Below are 23,908 nucleotides of genomic sequence, written 5' to 3'. Positions count from 1 at the left end.
TCGCCCTAAATCGCCACAGTGATGTGGACATCAGGGAAAGTAGACATCAGGGATCTCCATATATGGGTATAAAAGGGATTGGTTCCCCTGGCATCACAGAGATCTCCATATCTCCATATATGGGCATAAAAGGGATTTGTTCCCCCTGGCATCACAGGGATCTCTCTAACAGGGCATCATTAATATTGATGACATCAGGGAACTCCATATATGGGCATAAAAGGGATTCTGTTAGTGTGACATCACAGTGAAGCCAGAGCGGCAAACCCATTCTGGTAGAGTTGTTTATGTGGTCCATTAGTGGTCTATGGGTTTGCCCATAGACTGTAAAAATGTGTACACGTCTACACGCGGACAAGCTGTGACGTTTCTCATGGTAAACAGCGACCTTCGGTCGCAATTAAATGTACATAATATAGCCAGAAAGTTATACTGTGATATTTTCCCTGAATATCGAAATAACAATTGGTCACTTTTGTGACAAGAATAGGTCGCATGAAGCAGGCAATTGCATGGCTTCATCTATAGATCACACAACATTTACTGACATTATAACATTATAAACTAAGGTTGGGCGATATGCCCCAAAAAATCCTTTCGGCCATCGTCAGCCCAAAATTTGCTGTTTGACGATATATTCGCCTAGAAAAGCAATAATGTGAGAACAACTCAAATGTCGGAAATAGCAGATCTACAAGCTGTAGATCTGCCATAGTCACGTGACTGCACGCTGTCAAATAACAAACCGAAATGAGACTAGCTAATGAGACTAGACTAATTACACTAATGAGACTAAATGAGAAAAACACTAGCCTGGTAAGCTCAACACACACACCCATCCAAGTTTACTTTTTTCCAGTCTTTTTCATATTCGGACAATTGGATAAATTGTGTTGCTGCGGGAACAATCACCCGCCCGGTCCACCCTCCCCTGTAACTACAGGGACTCGCAACACGCATTGGGTAGCGAGTGAACTCACATTTCAAATCGCATTGACTGACTGACTGGTGATATAAACATAAGCAGACACAAGTTCTAGTATCAAGACTTGACAGCAAAAGTTGTGAGACCGGGGGACACGCGTCCCTGCGTCATCAAGCTTTCAAATGCACAGCAACGATTTGCAGAAACTAGAGCTGCAGTTTCATTTTCGATTTTACGGCTCGTAACTAGGGATGGTCCGATCAGGTTTTTTGGAACCGATCAGCGAGCACCGATCACAAAAGTTTGATCACCCGATACCGATCAATCACCGATCCGATCAAGTTATTATTTATATTTTCTAAATGTTAATGTTTTAACTTTAATTCAGTCATTCACTCATGAATTCATTTATATATTTGCCTTATAGTTATTTACCAGCATTACTATGTATTTATTATCATAGCAGTAACTAATTATTCCTTCAGCACTGTGGAAATCAATACCCCAAAATGGCCTCAAGTGGGCATACTGAATGGCTGGTTAATCGGATGCACCGATCCGATCAGATCGGTGAATTTACCTTTTGATCTAAACCACCGATTATCGCCGATCACGCTTTGATCGGCCCGATCCGATCCATTGCCGATTGATCGGTAACATCTCTACTCGTAACCTCTTTGTATTTGTAAAAGCCTCGTCAGAATTAAATCACAATCACAGTGTAATAGTAATACCTAAAACTGCTGGCCCAAATTGATTTTGCACAAACTTTATTGTGCTGTACAGGTTAGTTGGGCTACATTTGATGAGTTAAATTATCGATAAGATAATAAAAACTCTAGTGAAAACGATTATCACGACCATAATCATATCTCTGTTAATCCACGCATTGTATCATTTTGAGGTCTCAATAGACAGCAATAGAAGGCAAACGAGAAATTAAAAACAAAGAAAAGAGAGGTTGAGAGAGCAACAGAGGTTCTGCTTCCTTTGACAAGTTGTGGCTATGCATTCCTCTTGGCCAGCGGTTTAACTCAAGTGGCAACACATGGAGACCCACAAAATGCTTCTGCCGAGATGTGTTTAAAGAAAGGTGAGAGTGTGATGTCTATGATTGGAGGGAGTCATGCAAAACAAAACAAAAAACAATGACAGAGAAAGTCGACCAGAAACAGGTCTACGGCCACTTCCAGTCATTGCTCTCAAAATGCTTCCTTGGCTTCTCTTAACCAAGCTATGAACTTCATTGTATGTCAAATAGGGGCGCTGATAAATATCGCTGATGGATCGTATAGATCGTGATACCAACCATATCCAAATTCAATGCAATTGTGATATGATATTCCCCTACGTCAAATAGCAAAAATAGCCAATCTGAATCTACAAGCTCAAAACGTGTCAGAATGTGTTGTTTGCCTAACCCGGAATAAGGACACTAGGGTTCATGTCATGTGGTTACGTTACTAAGTCTTCACATTACATTGACCAGTAACTAGGACCCAGGCAGCAAGTTGTGATCGTTCCATTTCTCAGAACACCCACGTTATATAAAAAAACAAAAACAAAACAAAGCGTGAACTTACAACTTTGTAGGGTTCAGGAAAGAGAGGTGAGTTTGCTGGAAAGGCCTCTCCACCACCTTGCTGGATTTCTTGATTTCGCCTCTCTCGTTCTTTCATTCGGAGCACATTCCGGTCCTCACGGTTCATGTTGCTAACAACGAAGAAACACAAGCGTGAGTCAGTCAACACAGGGGAAAATAAGAAAATAATACAGAAAACTGCTTCCTGCCCTTCTTTTTCTTTCTCCATAGCATTTTTATACCCGAGTTCAGATAGGAGAATGCCCGAGACCGAGAGACATGCAAGACAAGACGTGGGGCAAACCCGGGTCCATGACATGTGCATTATGTCCAGATAAACAATACTTTTCAGGATTTGAGGAAAATTACTTGTCTTCCAACTGAACGCATGTTCCACATTGCGACATACTGTCATCAACAGCAGCGAGACAATAGCTTTTTATCCTACAGGTGGAAAAACCGCAGCACAACAGGGAGGCTAAAATAATCAAATGGCTAAAAAGCACTTAAGAGAAAGTGGCAGTTCACGCTGAATGAATTGTGAATTGGCAGATGGATTACACCGCCATGACTCATCCGGCCATCAAAACTGAACCAAATGACATCTGAAATAGATTAAATGAGCCCTTAGGGCTGTGTGGCTTCCAAGTAGGCCTAATGAAAAATAGCTTTGTTTCCATTCCCCATGCAACGGCCCAGTTTTCAAAGGTAGACCAGCTTGTATCACTGCGGTTTATGGCGCTACATTAAAAAAGGTCAGGTGTCTAGTTTCTAAGGAGTATTAAAACACATATTTTCTCAAACAGCTGTGGCTGTTTATGTAAGAGATTGTTCAGGTACAAAGGGCTAAGTGTCACCGTTACTGACAGGACCGTTAACATAATTTACAGAGAGCCCCTACATAACCTGTGCTGGAGGAATCCCGGTGACAACCTGTGGACAACCTAGCCTAAAAACAGGCTTGTCTGCTTACTGTGCAGCCGCCCTACACGTTAGCACTTTGTGTTTGTCTATTTTTTTTCTTTTCGAGGTTTAATGCTTCGAGGTTTAATGCTTTTTAAGCCTCGTCACACATAGTCTTACAACACAAACAGCTCCTTACCCACGTCTTTCTGTGTACTAATGCGTCTCATAATTGTATTTTATGGTGTCAAACTGAGAAACCCGCACTGTCACAATCTCGGCAGATGCTGTGCTCACTGCGCTGTGCAAATTCCGAGCCTCAGTAAACCAATTTTTATGGGAATTGTGAGATATAATGGGTTTAATCACTGCGTTAAGAGGATACAAAACTCACACTTGTTGCACTGAAAGCATGCTACATATGCAGTCAGAAGGGAACGCTAGAATGTGAAATAAATAGAAGACATAATTGGAGGTAATTAACCTCTTAAGGCCTATATACTTCGTTGCACGAGGAAAAGCTAAAATAGCTATTTGTGGCATGCAGATTGAGCCGTTAGATTTACTGTTTTTTTTGCATTTGGGTGAAAAGTGGTTGATAAATCTACCGCATTCAAATCATAGAATGTAACCACAAAATCCCCAACAGCGACATGGCGACGGGTAAAACCTGCAGGTGTGTGGATATAAAAAACACACAGGGGGGGGAAAAAAAAAGAACAGAGCAAGCCTTCGTTGTCTGTGTGTACACTAGTATGAGTGGGCCAATCAGAAAACTAAAAACATGTCCATTATTCATGGGTTTCTCCTCCTCGCAAGTTGTTGTTACAGGCAGGGCTGTGTGGATTTTCACTAGCCATGGAGAGAACACAATGTCACATGTGACTAAACGCTGCCAGTGCTTACTATACTCCCAGACTGGAAAATACACCAGTTTGTTACCATCATGACAGTAATGGGCCGCATTCCAAAAAGAAATCCGCAGTTAACCACTTCAAAAACTGTGAAAGTACACCTATGTTAAAAGTGTCTGTTTTGAGTAATGAAGACAGTGGGACTTGAGGTCCTTGATTGTAACAGACAGGGAGAAGCCAGTTACATAAGAAGAAGAAAAAAAAATCACCTACTCAAGCCTGACGCCTCAGTTAGGCCTTGTAGGCCTCCGGCACTGAAAAAAGTCCAACAATGATTTAAAGACTGTTGACAGAGTCTGTTGACAGAGTAAGATTATGCAGCACCCACCCAACCGCCTCCTCTATTTTAAACAACTCCTCACTCACGTGTGTATACGTGTGTATACGTGTACAACATGTATGCGTCTTCCCCCGGCTGGGCACGAGACGAACAAAACAAAAACACACGCCTGTAAGCCAACCACACCAACAACAAAACTAGTCTCGCTGCATTCTCAAAACGAGGAGCATTCGCAGGGCAAAGATTTGCACAACTCAATGGTTGTGTGTGTGTTATCTACCCCGTGTCAATCAGCTCTGCCTATAACATTGTAAGTGTGTACTTCTTTTCAAGAATACGTGGGTTAAACCAAGTTAAATACTGCTATCACAGAAAGCACACCGTCTTCCAAGTTCTTTTCAATTTCAGGCTGGCTATCTGCGCGCGTATCAAAGTGTAAATAGACATTTCTCAACCAGCCTTATAGCTAGCCCATGGTCTGTTTTACATCAACAACAATCCCCAGCCATGAGTCATTCCTTGAGGAACCAACGTGATGCTTGAATCCTATAGCAAGACTCCATTAAAGCCAAACCCCAGGAAGCCACTGAGGCCATAACCGCTGCCTGTGAGGCAGCTGGGACCCACCATTAACTGCATTTTGAGACAAGATAACTGTTGAGAGACTGTACTTATATTTCGCTCATAGACTGCTGATAGATTGTACTTATATTCATACAGATAGGGTCAGTTGACAGACCATATGCTATATATACAGTAGAGGTGAACCGATTGATCGGTTCCGATATCAGATCGGCCGATCAAGGCCATATCGGTTTTGATCGGTGTTTCCATAATTGGATCAAAGCGAGCCGATCAAGGGATTGAAGCAAAAGGGACGTTGACGTTCGATTCACGTGCGCGTTGTGCATGCGTGCTTCTGACGAAGGAGAGCTCTGTTCTCCTCTCTTCTCTTGTGTGTGTGTGTGTGTGTGTGTGTGTGTGTGTGTGTGTGTGTGTGTGTGTGTGTGTGTGTGCGTGCGTGCGTGCGGCTCCATGTTCACTTCTGTCTGTGAGCCACTTAATCCCCCCCCTCCTCCCACACCACACACAGACATGCACCGAAGAAAGGGGGACAGAGTGAGATGAAAGTTGTTTGTTTTAAACATATTGGATACACCATTGGAATAGTAGCCTACTTCTACCTTTGTAGGTGTTGACTTCTCAAAGTAAAATCCACGATTTGAGTGATCAGATGAATGCGTTTTCAGCTGTGTTGGGTTAACGAGGCTCCGCTCGTGTCTCTCTCTCTCTCTCTCTCTTTGGGTTAACGAGGCTCCGCTCGTGTCTCTCTCTCTCTCTCTCTCTCTCTTTGGGTTAACGAGGCTCCGCTCGTCTCTCTCTCTCTCTCTCTCTCTCTCTCTCTCTCTCTCTCTCTCTCTCTCTCTCTCTCTCTCTCTCTGCGACGTGAGAGAAGAGAGAGAGGCTGTAACGTTGATGTTAAACTTAATTCCAAAAAACATAATTCCAAAGTCATTGGAGGACAACAGTTGGAGGTAGTTGTTGTCGATCTAAGGATAACGTTTGTAGTTCCCTTATATAGTTTAAAACAGTCATTTCCACAGGTGCTAACCGTTAGCACTAGATGTAAGGAGGATGACGCGTTGCCATTTAGTTTCTGCGACAGAAACAAGCAAACAGGTCTATAAAAAGTGTTGCCATATCCTGTTTTTTCCAGCAAACAGGTCTATAAAAATAAAAAACTGGGAAGGTCAGTCAAACAGAAATGTTGTTGTCTGATATTGTTTAAGAACAGTGGTTCTCAAACATTTTCATGCCAAGAGCAAGGACCCCAAATATGTATATAGTGTACAGAAAATCTTAAGGGCCTATTTGGCCTATTATTGTTGCTATTAACCATTATAGCCAAATAACCTTGAAAATAATGAAGGATAGACAATATTGCCACTGTCTTTATGAGAAAACCTTTTTGTTTTGTTTTTCTTGAGGAGGAATTTTCCTAGGACTAAAATGATTTACGATAATATATCATATTGAGAATCGAATCAAATCATGACCTTAAAATATAAAGTTGAATTGAATTAATATATACAATGTCAATGTTGTGTAAGAGGAATCATTAAATATATAAATGCTCCGACAGTGACACAATAGAAGAATTTATGGATTTCACGCTGTGATCGATCGGTAATATCGGTGGTAATATCGGTGCTTTGATCGATCGGTAATATCGGTATCGGCAGATATTGATTCCAGCTGATCGGTGATCGGTATCGGCCCCAAAAAACCTGATCGGTGCATCTCTAATATACAGTATATATATATACACACACACATTATTATTATTATTCATCTTGGCTTGGTTTTTGACCCTTACTATTACCTCATTATCTCATTGCTGTTGCCACTATGTTATAGATTATCTTAACAGGGGAGGTGTAAGATAAACGTTTAGGCTATTCATAATCTGAAAATATATGATCATCATCATCATCATTCTCATGTTGGACCTTGCAGAGTAACGTACAAAACGAACAAAAAGAAAAGCATGAGTGGCCTGGAGGAAAAAAAGAAAACAGTTAAAAGGCCACTACACCTGAGCTAACCAAGATTTGCCTGACAACTAAGTTCTCCACTTAACAAGCTGCGTGGGTGATAATACAAAACAGTAACATGCTAGTAATATGTTGGTTAATTTCTCCCTCTCTACCAACCACTTTGACAGATCCCACCAGAGTCGTCCTCGAATGAAGACATTCTTAGTCGACTAATAGGGATTTGAAAACGAATTCAATCGTTTATTTAATCGTAAAATCTGTTTACTGTATACAATAATGCAGAGAGACCAATCTTTTCAGGTTGAGAACTTTCCATTCTAATGATGATTTCACAAGGGCTACAGTCTACTGAAAGCAGAATTAAAGGTTACTGTATATCTAGAGTTGACATAAAATAGGGGCAGTAAAACAGCCTTGTTCGAGTAAGATCAAAGTCACTAAACCACCCGATTTGTTAATTATGAAGGGACAGCCCTGGCTGAATAACACGGCAACGTCATTTAGCGATCCGGGTTTGTTTGAAATAACGCTAATTAGAATTGCTCTCCACTCTCCTGCCCTGGAAACAGCTCTCAAGCGTAATTATTCTATCTCCACTGAACAATGGAAACCCTGAATGATGACAAAGCAGTAGGGGTTTAATTACTCTTGTAGTGTTTGTTGATGCAAACAAGCCTATTAGCGGCAGCCCCCCATGTGCAGAGTGGGGCTGGAGATGTCAAAGGTGGCTGTTAGCGCCTTGAACCATCAAATGCACTCCTTTGTAAAAACACTCCTCCTGTCCTTTCAGTCCACTTTAAATGAGCTGCACTGCAGAACAAGAGGTTACTCCTCCTTGACATAACGGTTTGTCAGATGAGAGAGGTTTCCATCTGCTCCACTCCAACTGTGTGTGGTTTCAGGGAAACTCAGCAACAAGGTGAGGTTCCGGTGAAACCACAGTCGACTTTAACTGGAACCTCAGCATATGGTGTTAGCGGCACATGATGAGTTCCTTTTGCAAAAAGCCTTGTCAATGATTTGTGTACATGATCAAAGCCAGAATCGCTTTGTTTTCCTGGGAAGTACAATGCAAAGCAATTTATTTTGGGGTCATTGGTGTAAGAAATGCAATATTTACTTCCTTCCCTATGATCACATGTTAGTCTGGAGGACTGGGTCTTGGGTATAACAAAATCAACAAACAAAAATAAAAGTTATTTTGAGGAGGGAAAAACAAAGGAAGGGTGTAAACGAACAGCGCTTAAAGTCATACTGTGTAACATTCACTTTAGTAATCTGTTTTAAGCAACACCCTTTGTAGCTCCATTGTCATTATAGCGTTTGATAAGGAAGGAAAGCTGTAAAAGGAATGCTGCAGTGTCCTAGCATCACCCGATGATATTTTGGAAAACAACAACAAGTTGTCAGAAATAGCATTATTAACTGTAAAATACAAAAATTAATACATTTCCAGCATATTTCCAATCGTAAAAGTTGGTTCTGAACGGGAACCACAAAATCCTTGGTTCCTCTGGTTCAATCATGGTTCAATCTGGTGGAAATGCAAGCCGGTTCACAAGAACGAACCAAGGTTCCAAGAAAGTTGAACCGGCACTGGTTCTGGAACCGGTTCTTTGCTGGTGGAAAAGGCCCCTGAGAGTCTATGGGCTGGAACCAGGCTAGGATCTTGCCTTTGACCAACTCAATTGCCAAAACAAGACAAATCCAAGGCTAAGTAACAAAAAACATCAAATGTTAATCCAATCGAACGTCCTGTCCCTGACAAAGTAATTTCATCAACCCTCAAATGGCATGGAGCTAGAACTCCTGGCTTTCCTTCAAACCAAGTACTAGTACAGTAGTGTCAATAGTACAATGCAAATATTAGAAACAGTAGGCTACCAGCCAAACAGCCATTACCAGTTGGTTACTTTTAGTCATTAAATGAATCAATACCACCAGCAGAGATGCTTGGTAAACAATCTGTTTGGATTTTTAGGCCCCAAAGCCCATTCAACACAGAAGATAGTACCAGCCATGTTTAGGGTCGATTCATACTCAACTTTTAGAGCCTAATTTATTTTGGTGGAGTATGAATCGACCCTTAGCCAAACCAGCTCTTACCTCCCATGTCTTCACTTTATCAACTTTTCACATTCAGTCCAACAACCATTACTGAACAACATTTAGTAATGTTATGATACTCATTACTGTCACTGTTCCTGTGTTTCAGGCCATGCCTAGTTTACGGTAACGATTCCCTCTACCATCTAGCGGCAGAGAGGGGGGGGAAAGGTCAAAGTCTGTGGAGTTTTAAAAGGCAGCACAACGCTGCCTGTAGCTATGCTAATCTGCTAACCTCTCTGCCTCTCTCTACCTCACAATATAGGATTTAAAAACGCTAACAAGCCATGTCTTCGGCCCCAAGCAAAAAATAGAACAAAAAGAAGGAAGACGGAACTGATGGTTATCTTAGCATCAATGAATACAGGGCAGTGTTTCAAGTCAACAGGCATATCTAAAGCCCCCCTCCCCCCACAACAACTTAGGTTATCACAGCCTGATCACTGTTCTTTAGAGAATTTCAAAGTCAACCACTAATACACCACAAAAAGTAGAGACAACTAAGAGAAATAAGTGAAGCACTCCAACTAGTTGTGCATTTCTTACCCTGACTGAGAGGCCATGGCCCCAACCAGTGAAACATTGGAAGGAGGGGGTGGGGGGGGTCAGAGTAGCTGTCGGGGAAGTGTTCTCGTCATGGTCTGTTGTGTCAGCTCGCTTTCGTGTCTCAACCTCCTTCTCCAATAACAGAACGGCCCTGTTCTAGCCGTCGATTTACAGTTCCAAGCTCCAAAGTACAGTTTCTTTACTCTATTTCGACGGCACAGTGCAATTTCCTTGGAGTGGAGACAAATCTGACTTAGAGAGAGGGGAGGTGCCTGCTTGTTCTCGGGAGATACCAAGTCAGCAAACAGAGAGAGGGTGGTGGGGGGAGGGGGGTTGCTGCTGCAGGCAGGGAGGGGTACAATAGGTGAAGTCAGAGAGGAGCCAGAGCCTTTTGTTCCCGTTTGAGTGAATGCGTGATGATAAGTATGTGGGGGGTAAAGCCTAGGGGGAGAAGAGCGAGGCTGAGCCTGCAAAAAAAAATGTGACTGAATGAATGAATGATAAAGAGATGCTTTTACAAGAGAAAACAAATTGGCTTGATCTTCTTCAATAAGAGCACAGGTGACACACAATCGCACCAGCTCCTGTAGTTTTTTCCACGATAACACAAATCTGGGCTGAATGTGATTTACTAATCAAATAGCAAAGTTCTTTCATTGTTTAATCAAGGATTCAAATCGATTCATTCATTCATTATGCATTAAGGCACGAAGAACCAAAATGCAAAAGCACTGCACCGCAGCAGGAAAATTATGACGGCTCATTATTTTATGACAAACATTAACTTGTTAATTTAATTTATCTGGCTGCTACTTTGCATCTTTAACTTTTACAAACAAAGAAAGGACAGCCGAGAAGGATAAATTAAAAGAACCAAATCCCTGTCGACACAAACAACTCCCATGATGAATTAGTTTCAACCAGCCTCATTAAACAGAGCGTCTTCAGGAAAGAGAAACCTCCTGCTCGCTGCTTAACACAGGGGAGGGTGGTGGGGGGGGAGACGATGAACCGATGTCACCTCTCACTAAAAATGGAACGGTCCGCCTCGTTCCATAAAAGGAGATGTTATTTTATACCGTGGAGCCTCTCCTCCTTGTGATGTCACTGCCCTCAGGACGGCCCCGGCCAACCAGGGCCCGTCTTACCGTCAACATCCTCCCTCCCCCCACTATGCCCCGAGCGCAGGGCACAACACCAGTGGAGTCTTTTTAAAGAGACACTGCAACATTTTCCAACACAGGACAAGCGTGGAGGAAACGCACGACTACAGGTTGTTAACAAACGGGAGACATTTTCATCAGCTACGTGATGACACACAGACAATGTTGTTACTGCAAGGCGCGCCTGCATTCCACTTTAAAAAAAGGCCTGCAAAGGAGATTGTTCACTGACAGGCTAGATCTTTACAAGGGTGCAGCCATCTAAATAGTAATTGTTTTAAGGGTTTTTAGAGGCCATTTTAAAAAGAGAACGGGCAGAAATATGCTGGCAAGGTCCCGTCAAGGCAAGCCTAGCTCTACTAAGGTTCTACAATCCCAGCATTGTTGAAAATGGGTTGAAAACTAATTATTTGTGGATCATTAAATACGTTGAAATAATCTTTGTTCCCCTGATAGTTAAAAGGAATAATGTAATAAAGTATCTGATTAAGTAAGTATGAATAAAATGAATAATTACTTTCCAAGCTTGAAGTCCTGTCCTACCTTTCACACCATACTCTTTCATAAAGTACTAAATAAATAAGTTCTTTGCAAGAAAACAAGACAAAGAAGAAACTAGGGATGGGACGATACGCGATATTATCGTTTATCGTGATAAAAAAACACTCACAATAATCGTATCATAGAGATTTAATTTATCGTGATATCGTCCTCCGTCATGCACTGGGATCAATTCACCTTTTATTTGCCAAGCTGCATATCCTGGTACCCTCTATAATTGGTAAAAGGTACTTGATATCTCTATCAAAAGTACTTGATATGTCTATCAAATGTCTTCGCCAAAAAACAGCCGATCTACAAGCTCACAACGCGTGACGTTGTGACGCGCTGTGAGCTTGTAGATCTGCTATTTTTTAGCAAATGTTTCACCCAGGATAATGGATTTTGATTATCGCGATAATATCGGAAATCGCGATTTCTTTTGTCACAATAATCGTGATATGAACGTTTCATATCGTCCCATCCCTAGAAAAAACGAAGGTTTATACTTGGTTAACCAGATCCTCCAGGACTCTTTACATGATCTCCTTTTTCCCCTCTTACGCCATCTCTTCACCAAAAATAGCCGATCTACAGACAACACGTCGCAGCGGTTGTAGATCTGCTATTTTCGCCCCATAACAGGGACGCTAGGGTTCATGTGGTTATCTTTTTTTATGATCTATGATAATGAAAACACTGAGGCTCCATCTTTTCAAAAATGTCAAGCGGAAATCTGACAAGTCCCAACAAAGGCCCTGTCCAGACGACAACGTATTTTTAATCCCCGGGGAGGTAAAGCCACGAACGCCCATGGGTGTCCACATGCAGACGCATGCAAACGGAGGACTAGACGAATAGTTTCCAAAACTCCGGCTGCAGTGCATTTTTGTTACCCGGGCGTATTTATTTTGCCTTGTGGACACCGTAAACGGAGAAGTTCTTTGCTTGCATGCTTACGTCACCTTGTGCTTCTCGCCTCCTCCTCCTTGCTATGAGAAAAACCCATGGTTGTCTCTGTAGAATATCCATATTTATGAGCGCATTCACGACATGTGATCATTAGAGAGCTCAGCTGTCTTGTTTAGGGATGGAGCCCTATTTAGCCTAATGAATGATTTTAATTATATTTGTTACTCTTGTCAAATGTCATCTTCATAAATGGTGGTCAGCCACGATCTCACAGTCTCAAAAGATACCAGTTATGTTCTGAATTTGTAGCTTTCCACCGGCTCAATAAACCGGATCGATAAGGTGCTCATTATCAATAACGAGATACAGCCCTAGTCTTGTTAACGGAGCATATCTGACGCGACGCGCTTGCCTCTTCTCTTTGTCAAAGTTTGCATATCAAATGCCAATATCAAATGATTTCAAGCATAATGGAGACATACGCACGCATGCAGGCATTACTCCTGTCCATTCTCATCAGTTGTCTGACGCTTTGAAGGTGAGAATATGTTGATTATTCACGGCATGTGCCTCCTTTTAAATTATTTCCACGATCAGCGCAAGCTAAAAAAAAAAGTCCGTCTGAGAGAGCGCACCACTCTCTCTCTCAATACCAAGTGATGCTTGCTTGACCACGAAGTTCTGATTGATAGAGTTACATTCGTTTAATACTGAGAGAGAGAGAGAGAGAGAGAGAGAGAGAGCGAGAGAGAGAGAGAGAGAGAGAGAGAGAGAGAGAGGGAACACCACACTCGACGATTCCTCTCCCCTCTCCTGCTCTAGAAATAGTTAAATGAATGTTTAAATAGCAATTGTGCATGTTAAAGTGTGAAGATTGTGAAACTTGGACGATGCATAGCTGCTGCAATGATTGCATGAGAGCAGGGGGACGCGCCACCCGCTTCGGTGACGCGCAGACAGGGATTTATAGCGTTTTTATAATACCGTGTGGACACACATATTTTTCTACACGGGCCCGTGTGGAGGCGTAGAGGTTTCAAAACAAAGTCAGAAACCCCCGGGGACTTTTTAGGTATAGATAGGGCCAAAAACAAAACCCCAATGCTTCTGAGTTAAAACGACAACACACACACACCTTCCTTTCATGAGCACTCTCAACCTCAACCCAGGCTGATGTAACAGGGATAACGTAATAGGACATCATGGAAATGCCCCAAATAACCTGATCGGCAACAAAGGAACGCAACCACGCTCATATTTCATCCTTTTTCAACTGCATTACACACGTATACGTTTCACTGCGTTGTTTTCAAAATCAGTGGGGTTAAAGAGGGCATTTTCTTGAAAGAATTTAAAGAATGAGCACTCGCGTGCTTAACTGCCACAATACTAGGCCTTAATTGGGTGGACAGCTCTGGCATACTGTATGATACAAAGCTGCTGAGTGAAGGCATTCCAGAGGGTGTGTTGTTGGTTCAGAAACCACCTGCCTGATTTAGGCTGTGGGCACAAGGAGGGACGCCAATCAAGAACAGGTACTGGTCGGAGGCATCGAAACACAATCTACTGTATGCTCCCTTCAAACAATATCAAAACATGTAGGAGAAACACATGTGATCTAATGTCCAACAACAAGCATGCAAACATTCATAAAGCATTGACTTCCATCCATATTCCATACCTACATTTCAAGGCCTTGGTTAAAGGAACATTAAAACCATTTGAAAATGGTGCCTTTATATAGCGACTTAACGCTTTACAACATGCATTAGCAAAACTGAAAGCAAACTCGAAAATTGCCCGAAAGTTTTATTTAACTGCCAGGGGGAGGTAGGCAACCCTTAGTGTCAACAGAACACCTGGGCAAAGCGGGCATGCACTCCAGCAGTGGCGCCACCAGGGCACCTCCTTCACCCATTTTCATTCATGCTCATTATGAAATGGCAATTTCTTTCAACTCGCTGTGCAACTCAGAGAGGTGGGCTGTGTGGATTCAAAGGCTAAGCCAATGGAAACTAGGCTTCAGAAACTACAGCCTTTGTCTAATGCTGCACTCACACAGGCAGACACAAAAGATACAAAGCATATTTGTAGCTTTGTATATATTTGTAGCTGAAGTAAAGTAGAAACCAGCTCAATGTTTTTGTAGCTTTGTAGATGTTGTAGCTTTTGTAGCAGCTACAGTGCAAACATTGGATGTATCTTTGTATCTTAGTGTTGCTTTCTTCCATTGAAAAAGAATGGTAGACTGTAGCTTTGTTAACTGTCAGTGTGAAAGTGGCATTGCTGGAAAGTTAGAAAGCTCAAATTGAAGCCTCGGTTCTCGCTTCAATAACAAAAAATAAGTTTTGAATCTTGCTTGAAATGACCACTGCTGATGTCATCTGTAGACATGCACATTTCACCTCCGAGACACAGAGCTTGTCTCTCTAATAGTAAGCATTAGTGAGGACCCTGAATGATGTTGAAAGAAAGGCGAAAGGTTCTTTAAATGTAAGCATCTTTAAATGTTACTTAAACATTATATTTAAAGGTCTTTGCCTTTTTGTCCAAATATGAAGCAATGGAAGTTATGTTTTGGCCAATATGCATTCTTTCCCTGTATTTTTCCTCCATAAAAAGAAAAAGTCCCATCTACTGTATTTGGTCAATGATAAAGTTATAATATAATAATATAAAGTCATTCAGCATGGATATAATATCGTTTTGTGATTAAAAGGATATTAAACAAAGCTGTTCAGATGATTACATTTTAAGATAATTACTGTATTCAACAGTGTCACTTATATATTTATTATGTTTAACTTAATGTATATAATTATTTGTTACTATGGAGGAATCCACGGAGCGTTGAACTTGCCGCGTAGTTGCGCTGCAAAGCGGCTTGAAATCACACTTATGAGTGCCGCTCTGTAGATTTGTCTATATGGTTGCTGCTGCTGCTACCTACAGTAAACTGATGAGGTCTCCAAGGTTGGTGGGTACGATAGACACAAGTGGTACTCCTTTAGCCCTCCTCCTCCTGTATACTATTCGTGACACACCTCTACCTCTCCCCTTTTTTACTTCCTTCCTTGGAGAGAGCGGAGTTGATACACGCACCGAGTAACAACTAGTTTGAGATGAGCTCTGGTTGACAACATATCACAACTGGATTTTTATTCTTGATTGACACCGCTGCCTAGACAGCTGCTTAAATCCTTCCATTCAGACAAGGCTGCGGCATTTGAATTAACACACCCTGTGGAATGCCTCCACTCAGCAGGCCTGCATTAACTGAATCGGGAGGGGGGAGTACTACTGTTGACGTCCACCAATCAGGATCCAAGCACGGTTGCCGTTCTGCATGTGGTAACATTGTTATTAAAATTAATTCAAGCGCTACCATCCTGAATTAGACCACATTTCTCGTAATAACATATTAATAATACCAATCTCAACGGGACATTTGGAAAAAACAAAAGTGAATGTTTGGTAAACGATCCTCAAAAATGGCAGAATCTATTAGCACAATCTATTATCATTAGCACAAAGATTCAATAAGAAATTCATGATGCAGTTAACAGCTGCATGTGCAAATTCAACTGTCGTTTAACATTTTGCGTTACCTCAAGATTATGAATTGCCAAAGAAAATGGCCCATGTTCCCCTGCAAAATGTTGGAACAATTAAAAGTTAACTGACAGGGCTTAGTTCCTGTCCACCACTGTGGAGAGGTCAGCCTAGGGTTAGACCCCTCCACAGGCCAGGCCAGGCACTCCAATGAACACAACTGGCCTGGAAGCTTGCTGGGGAGGGTGATCTCAGTCGCTGCACTAGCGACTCCTACAGGTTATAGTCCATGGGCCATACGAGATGTCGGTATCGGAAAGGTGGCAAAGGTTATCATGCATTTTTGAAAAGCTCTATATCTGTAGATTATAATTTGGTATGATAACCCTTTCTGAGACACAGCTAAATTGGTGTTATCAGCCGCTAGAGTTGGTGTCCCATTAACTTTACATTAAAGGAAAAAAAAGCAAAAAAAAGTATCTGCTTTAAGTAACATATGAGGGGTCAAACTAGGGGTTTTTCATGATTCTGAATCCATTGCAAGCATCTGTTTTGCACAAAAAAACATTCCTTGGGCTAAAAAACGGCCCCACAAGACTATGGTTTAGTGATGAAAAGTGATGAGTCATCACTTTTCACACTTTTGTGGGGGCCGTTTTAGCCCAATGAATGTTTTTTATGCAAAACAGATGTTTGCAATGGATTTAGAATCATGAAAAAACCCTAGTTTTACTCCTCATATGTTACTTAAAGCAGATTAATTTTTTGCTTTTTTTTCCTGTAAAGTTAATGGGAGGGACACCAACTCTAGCGGCTGATAACACCAATTTAGCTGTGTCTCAGAAAGGGTTATCATACCAAAATATAATCTACAGATATAGAGCTTTTCAAAAATGCATGATAACCTTTGCCACCTTTCCGATACCGACATCTCGTATGGCCCATGGACTATTAGTCGGGGCACCTGTTAAACAAGAGTGCGGAACTGGGAAGGAAGCTATGTTCCTGTGCATGCTATATGACCTCCCAGTGAAACTCTTCACTGCTGTGTGTATATGTAAATATCTAGATTTCTTTTTCATTTTCTCTTCTTTGACAGACCCTCCCCCTCAGAGGAGTACACCAGTAATGCCACAAGTGGATTAACTGTCTGGTGAAAAGAGGTGGCTTGCGACATCACATCTCAGAGGAGACGCGTGGTTGTCTACTACAACCTCCCCAGACGAGTCAGCAGCAACAGAGGAATAGTGGGGAATAATTAAAAAAAGGGCCACATAAACAACATTGAAGAGTCAGAGCATAGTCCAGATCTTCTAAAGATCAATGATCAAAATATCAACTTCTAGTGATATGTGCAGTGCAATGTTACATGAAGTTTAATATTTTGTTATATACACTTGAGTTTCTCTGCCAAACCTGCCAAACAGCTAGACAGACACGTGTGAACTTTTAAGACTGCCGTACAAAAACAAACATACAGCACAGGGTGAAAATGACTAAATAGATTATTCCATCCTTACAATTGCCGCTTGTGTGCATGTACGTATGTGTGCTTGAAGACGTTAAACTATTAGACATTTACACAAGCAAAATACTGATTTAACAAAAAAAGTGCCTTACACAATCATAATCTGTTTACTGGCCAAGCATGTTCACAATCATATGAGGAAATAAGACGTTTGTGTACTGCTCTGACATAATATTGGCTTGAATTGCAAAATTCAATTGCTCATCAGGTTAGTTGGAATCAAAAGAATAGTGCTGAACCACACCTCCAACACAAAATCTCTTTGCAGAAAATAATAATCGATCTACAAGCTCACAAAGCACCCGTTAGCGGCGTTACACGTGTTGTGATCTGCCATTTTCTGTGGATGTTCACCTATTTTGGCCAAATGTGCACCTATTCAGAGTACTGGGGATGCTATGCGGTTAACGTTTGTGGAAAACGCAGACCAAAACCATATGCCCAGTGCCCACCCACCACTGTGGCACATATACATAAATATACATTCACAAGCTTTACATTACACATTTGGACTGTACAGTAAGTATAACAAACATTACCATTATCACAGCACAGTACATAAACTCAGGGTTTTCTGATCCTCTGCACTACTGCACATGTGCAATAACCCTGTCCATATAATCTGATTAGACACAGGCCTTTAAATAGTCACAATGATACACTATATGAGACAGCTTTGAGCTAATGTGAACCCCCGCCTGTGCAACATCATGGGAGTTTTGTATTGTACTGTGAGAATTTTCCATACATTAGTCATAAGATAGTTATAGCTCGGTTACTAATAGTAAGGGCTATATTTAGGATCAGTGGAATATGTTGCCCTCCATAAGGCTATAAAAAGAAAAATACTAACCTATAGGCTGCTATTCTGGAACTTCGAGTACACGTCCCTCCCCCCCCCCGTCCCCCCCATAACCAAGCCGTTTTATCAGGTTTCATCTGCACAAACATATGCAAGCATGGACAAACATAATTCCCATGTGCAGAGACTTGACTGCTGAAACAATGTAATTACCTGAATTGAGGCTTTTGCCTTCTTTAAACTTTGTATTTGTTGGCTTTCTTTTGAATCACTTCAAAATATGATTTATCTTTGATGATGATCTTCAATTCTTTCATTTAAACGTATGCCTGGCACTTTTAACCGTCCCTTTATACCCCCTGTAGAGGCTTTGTTTTGAGAAGTGCTATTAATATAACATTTATTACCATTATTCTTGGATCAACGTTATTGCTGCCAAGGGGGCGTTGTGACATAGCAATATCTATCCAGGCCATAACTATATGAAATTAAATGAGCTTGTATTGTGTTGGCTGATACTTAAAGGGACATTATTATGCATTGTAGCCAATTGTTGATGATTATAGTCTACAATTAGGGCTGCAATTATCGATTATTTTCTTTGACACATTATATTTTGTAATATTCATGAACAAATCTAATAACCACTTTATACATGATATACTTAGTTACACAACGGTGTAATGCAAAAATAGTGAAAATATAAGATCACTCTCGATGTGACGCATTGAGCTTCTAGATATATTCTAGCTATTTTCACTTAAAGGTTTATATAATGACTGACATGCCCAAAACAAGGATTGATCATTAATCGATTATCTTATCATTAGATTTTTTTTAAATAATATGTTTGATTAACTGTTACACCCCTAAAAAGAACATTTATGACAATCCACATGGACAAAAGATTAGACTGTCGGTCTGTTTCTGCCTTTCTCAGTGTTTCTACAATTGCCATTATGTATTTTGGTGTGCAAAGATCACCATGCCATAAAGGTCTACCATTGCATGCATGGCGTGGCTGCCATTCCATACACCTGATTAAGATCTTTGTTTTTTTTTCAAGCTTGATTTATTATATAATCACAGCGAACCAAGACAATGTCACAACTCACAGGCACCAAAGGTAGCATCTGAAGTAAGGTTTGTATGTCACATTCACAGATTTTACTCCAATGATGTCACTGCGGTCAAATCCGGTGAAACCGTTTCAGCACAACATCCGTGGTATTTCAAAGACACACAGAACCCCCGACCGCTTTATGGCTGGCTGCTAATGAAACATTAGCCCCACAGCAAATACATAGAGATAAGATTGAAAATCCTGACAGCGTCGCTTTAAGTAAAACTGGTGTGTGTGAGGCCAGGACACAGCGTGTAGTAGGTTTTTTTTTTGTTTCTCCCTGCTGTGCGAGCAACAGCACCAAACTAGGAGGAGTAGAAATAACAAGGCACAGCAGTCTGATTAGATTTGAGCTAATTAAGCCAACTGTGGGAGAAACCTCAAGCTACTGGCTCTTCACAAACCCACTCTTTTTTATGACACAAACAAGATGTACTGTCAACAATTAGCCTAGCTTATAGTCTCAAGTTAAGGAGACCACTAACTCTGAGCTGGGTAGAAAAGAATGTTATTACAAAGCGAGGTTGCAGTAAAATGGCAGTGTACAAAAAACGAGGAGAGGATCCGTACCTTCCATGAAATGCACCAGGTTGAGTGGCAGATTTCACTTATTAAAATCCACTTCTGTCATGAAGGTTGCGCCCCGAAGAAGGATTTCAGGCTCGAAGACAGCTTAGGTCAGGGACTGGACAAAAAAGAAAACAGACAAATATTTTGCAGTTATTAAAAAGGACTGTTGTCATCATTTGACGTGCTGGCATCTTATGCCAAAACAGTGCCGTACTTCCCCTACATACAAAGAACAGATGATGACGCCGCGCCAAACTAACGAAGGTGACAAGCAAATACCCATCAATACCTCCCTCTGCAGCGAGCAAACCGTCTTCCTGACATGTCTAGAGAGAGAGAACATTCTTTTGTGACCTGTCTGGCTGCAGAGGAAACGGTTAGACCAGCGCAACAGAGCAAAACCTAAACAGGAAATGTTGAGGACTTCACAGCAGCGTTGTGCTGTGAGCACCGTAGAATAAACCCCTAAAATTGGCAAAGCTCGAAAGCTATTTTGTGGGCACTCGCTGCTTCGCCAGATAAATAATAACATCGTGCTGGCCATGTGACAAAGCTGAAGGGAGCATCACATGTCTCCGTGAAATTACTTGACTTCTATAAGTTAGGTTGGTGTCTTCAGAGATGAAGCCTATTCATTGGCCCTTCCCCCTGCTACATGTAAAATGGCTTCCCAGAAAAACATATTAGCTGCCCTTTTGCAACAGCCATAAGCTATCATATTTCTACCTTTAGAAATAGGAGTTTTCTGAGGACAGGTATTGAGGTCAAATACCAACTCAGTAAGTTAAAACGTAGCACTGACGGTAACTGTCATAAAAATCATGCAGGAAAATACAGGATACAGCGGACAGAAAGTTTGTGGCTTTCCATTGTTAACATTCCTTAAATGGCCTTCGTACTGTAGGTTAAAGGACTTAAACATGTGAGGAATGGGAATAGCATTGAAATTCCATTTTGAGCGACAACAGAGTGCTGCCTTCTGGTTGTTTTCATTTAATTTGAAACCTTTATATAACCATGCAGATTTATGTCTAAATGAACTGTCATTATGAGAAACACCTGGGCAATTTGTGCCTGTCAATTTAAAGGGCCAAACCCCGGGTTTTGTTTTTAAAATATAAATTAACCTATGTTTGTGTATGAAAAATAATAGTAATTGACATGCATAGAATACATTACAAGACAACCATACACACACTGCAAACAAACCTATCCCCAAAAAAACACAGCCCAATACAGTTATCTTGTCCAGAGATAATCCTATCATGATGAAAAGAGCTCAGCTCAGCTCGACAATCAAAAACATGTTTCCTTCTACTGATATTTATTTATCATCATTGTGGTGGGGCTGCTAAGTATGATCCATTTGTTTATATTTTGGATTCGGATCAGCAGCGACTCGTGTTTGCTGTTTTCTAAAAACACAACAGTAACTTCTAGTTGGTCCAGAGAGAGTGCATCCCATCCCAGACACCACCAGAAGAACAAAACATTAGACGTCATCAGCTGTAAAGGATAAAAACGCTGCTACTACAACAATGTCACACATTAAAATAAAACAAGCACACGAAAGGACAGGTCACTCGAACGCACCATTAACCTCTGGTGTCCATTAGCTCGTCTCTTGAGAGCGTTAAAATGAAACCAAATTTGACCCGTACTCATTTTACGCTCTCAAGAGACGAGCTAATGTGCTAAGCTAAGGAGCTAACCTGTGTGTGTGTGTGTGTGTGTGTGTGTGTGTGTGTGTGTGTGTGTGTGTGTGTGTAGTGTGTACTAACGTCAGCTAGTGGTAGCACCTGTGCTAGGCTAACGGGCTAGCCAAAGCAACAAACCCACTAATAAATACAATACAATTTTAACATCACCCCGCGAAACACACGCTGACCATTTATTAACATTATTCATCAATACATTCCGGGTAAAGGGCGACCGGTCTTACCTGTGCGCTCTTGTTTTTTTAAGGCCCAAAGCACTCTAAAAGCCCCTGCCTTTTCTCTTTGTCTTTTTTCCTAGTGTTCCACTTTGACACACTGGACTAAAACAGAAGACTACAACAATGAAACAAAAGCGTTTAACAACCCCGGCTCCTAAATCAACACGCGCACACAGCACGTCATCCCCGCTCCGTAAACTGTGACCGCACGTCGTCGAGTGGAAAGACTGGCGTCGTTTGGTCCATCGTTGTTTGTTTGTTTCGTTGTTTTTCTTCAGGTTAAAAAGAGGAGAGAAGTGAGTGACTAGTGGGGCAGCAGCCAGACTGCTAGCCACTGTTAGCTAGCCGTGTAGCAGCAGCTCCATACAGCCCTACAACACTGTGAGAGAGGAGGGCATGGAGCTGGATGGAGCAGCTGAGATGTGACGTCAACACGCTGTCACGTGACCCGACCGCAGGCAGGCAGCAGCACTAGTGTGTAGAAAGGGCAGCACTCAAAGTGATCCAGTATCTGGCTTAAAGTCCTGTTCGCAATTTGGTGTTAGGGGAGTTTCTCACCTGAACTGAGTCAGTGGGTCCCTAGACATAAAAAATCACAGAGGTGCTCGTCCGCCATAGTGCCAGGAATGGCGCAATGGCCAAATCAAATATGGCTGCCATCGGCTATGATGAAAATCCAACTTTTCTGTTTCTGGGTGTATATGCACATGTAATACCTCTATTTGGACTAATTGTGGTGTGGGGAATTCATTTCTGATATTGTTTTGACCATTTTGGGCGATTTGGACCTCAAAAGGTCATGGTCATGGTCATTTTGCTATTCCGAAGACCGTGGGCCATAACTTGGCCATTGTTAGGAGTAAAAACAGGTGCAGTAGGTCTAAATCAACTAATGCTGGCATGTATAATTCATTTCTGACATTGTTTTGACCATTAAGGATCATCTTGTCTTTGAAATATCAATGTCAATGCCATTTTTCAAAAACGATTTTGTTCATTACTTGCACTTTTATAGTATTTTGTGTAAGTTTGTTACTATTTTATAGTAAGTTTGTTTTGTTTATAACAAAAGACATACTAGTGAGAAATACAACAAGTAAGCATCCACATTTAACTTTAAATTGGGGTTTAAAATGGGTGTTTAAATGAGCAAATAAGACTATTTACGAATAAAAGTGACAAATAAAATTACACAACAAAATCACACACACAATTAAATAACAATTTCCCTCGAAGTGCACCATATTGGGATTGTGTGCATGCAAGTTAGTATGAGGTGTTTTTACAGGATTGATTTGGCATTGTTCCATGGCAAAATATAATGCACAGAACTCCATCAGTGTCGAGTGTCTTGCTTCAGACATGGCAGGAGTGTACTAAAGTCAAAGTGCTCCTTCCATCCATCAGAGCTTGACATTGACTTTTTGAGGCAGTTGTCCTTTGGACAAGTATATTTCCCATTCACTTGTCCGGAGACAAAAGTCACTTGTCCGGATAAAAATTTCATACATTGAAATAATAACAAAAGGACGGCTAATGACCCACCTTGCTCCCTCCACTCCATAGTATGGGCACTTGTCCCGGACAACAGGACAAGCCTTTATGTCATGCCCTGTTCCATGTTCCATTGGTTCTAGTCTTTCCTCAGGTTCCTTGGCTGTTCAAGCAGGTGGCAAGAAATGCGCTAGAAAGGTGCCTTGTTGGTCTCAGCAGTTGTACTTCTCTGCTACCAATACTGTGTCTTGTTCTGTCAAGGTCTTTGCCTCTCCAAAGTTTGTTAGACATTGTACTCGGTCAGAAGCCATAACTACATGTTTAATCCTCACCTGGCCCATGCAGTCATCTCCTGTCTCCAAGGCATATGTGCCTTGATCACTGTCTTGGCTAGTGGTGCTCCAAGATGAGACTGCTTGATGCAGTGCAAGTGAGTCTCACCAGTGCCATACTGCTGCCAGATCTCCTTCATCC

At 41.5% G+C, this 23,908-nt stretch overlaps 1 protein-coding gene across 4 annotated transcripts in view; it reads right to left on the bottom strand.

Annotated features, from left to right (window-relative positions):
* The window catches only part of aff4 (AF4/FMR2 family, member 4), a 47,956-nt gene extending 25,732 nt beyond the window's left edge, over nt 1-22,224 (bottom strand). For 3 of the 4 annotated variants that reach the window (XM_080748489.1, XM_080748490.1, XM_080748492.1), the window contains exons 1-3: nt 21,947-22,224; nt 20,005-20,119; nt 2,509-2,638 (exon numbers count right to left, since the gene is read on the bottom strand). In XM_080748489.1, the coding sequence (XP_080604615.1) occupies nt 2,509-2,634 (126 nt within the window). In that variant the 5' untranslated portion in view covers nt 2,635-2,638; nt 20,005-20,119; nt 21,947-22,224. The remainder of the gene's footprint in view (nt 1-2,508; nt 2,639-20,004; nt 20,120-21,946) is intronic. The other variant, XM_080748491.1, reaches the window with a different exon arrangement.
* Nucleotides 22,225-23,908: the final 1,684 nt, after the last annotated feature.

Source organism: Nannobrachium achirus (assembly GCF_963921795.1).
Source record: "Nannobrachium achirus genome assembly, chromosome: 19".
In the NCBI taxonomy this organism is placed as follows: Eukaryota; Metazoa; Chordata; class Actinopteri; order Myctophiformes; family Myctophidae; genus Nannobrachium; species Nannobrachium achirus.
The sequence above is the reverse complement of the archived record's forward strand: the minus strand, read 5'-3'. Positions and strand labels throughout refer to the sequence as shown.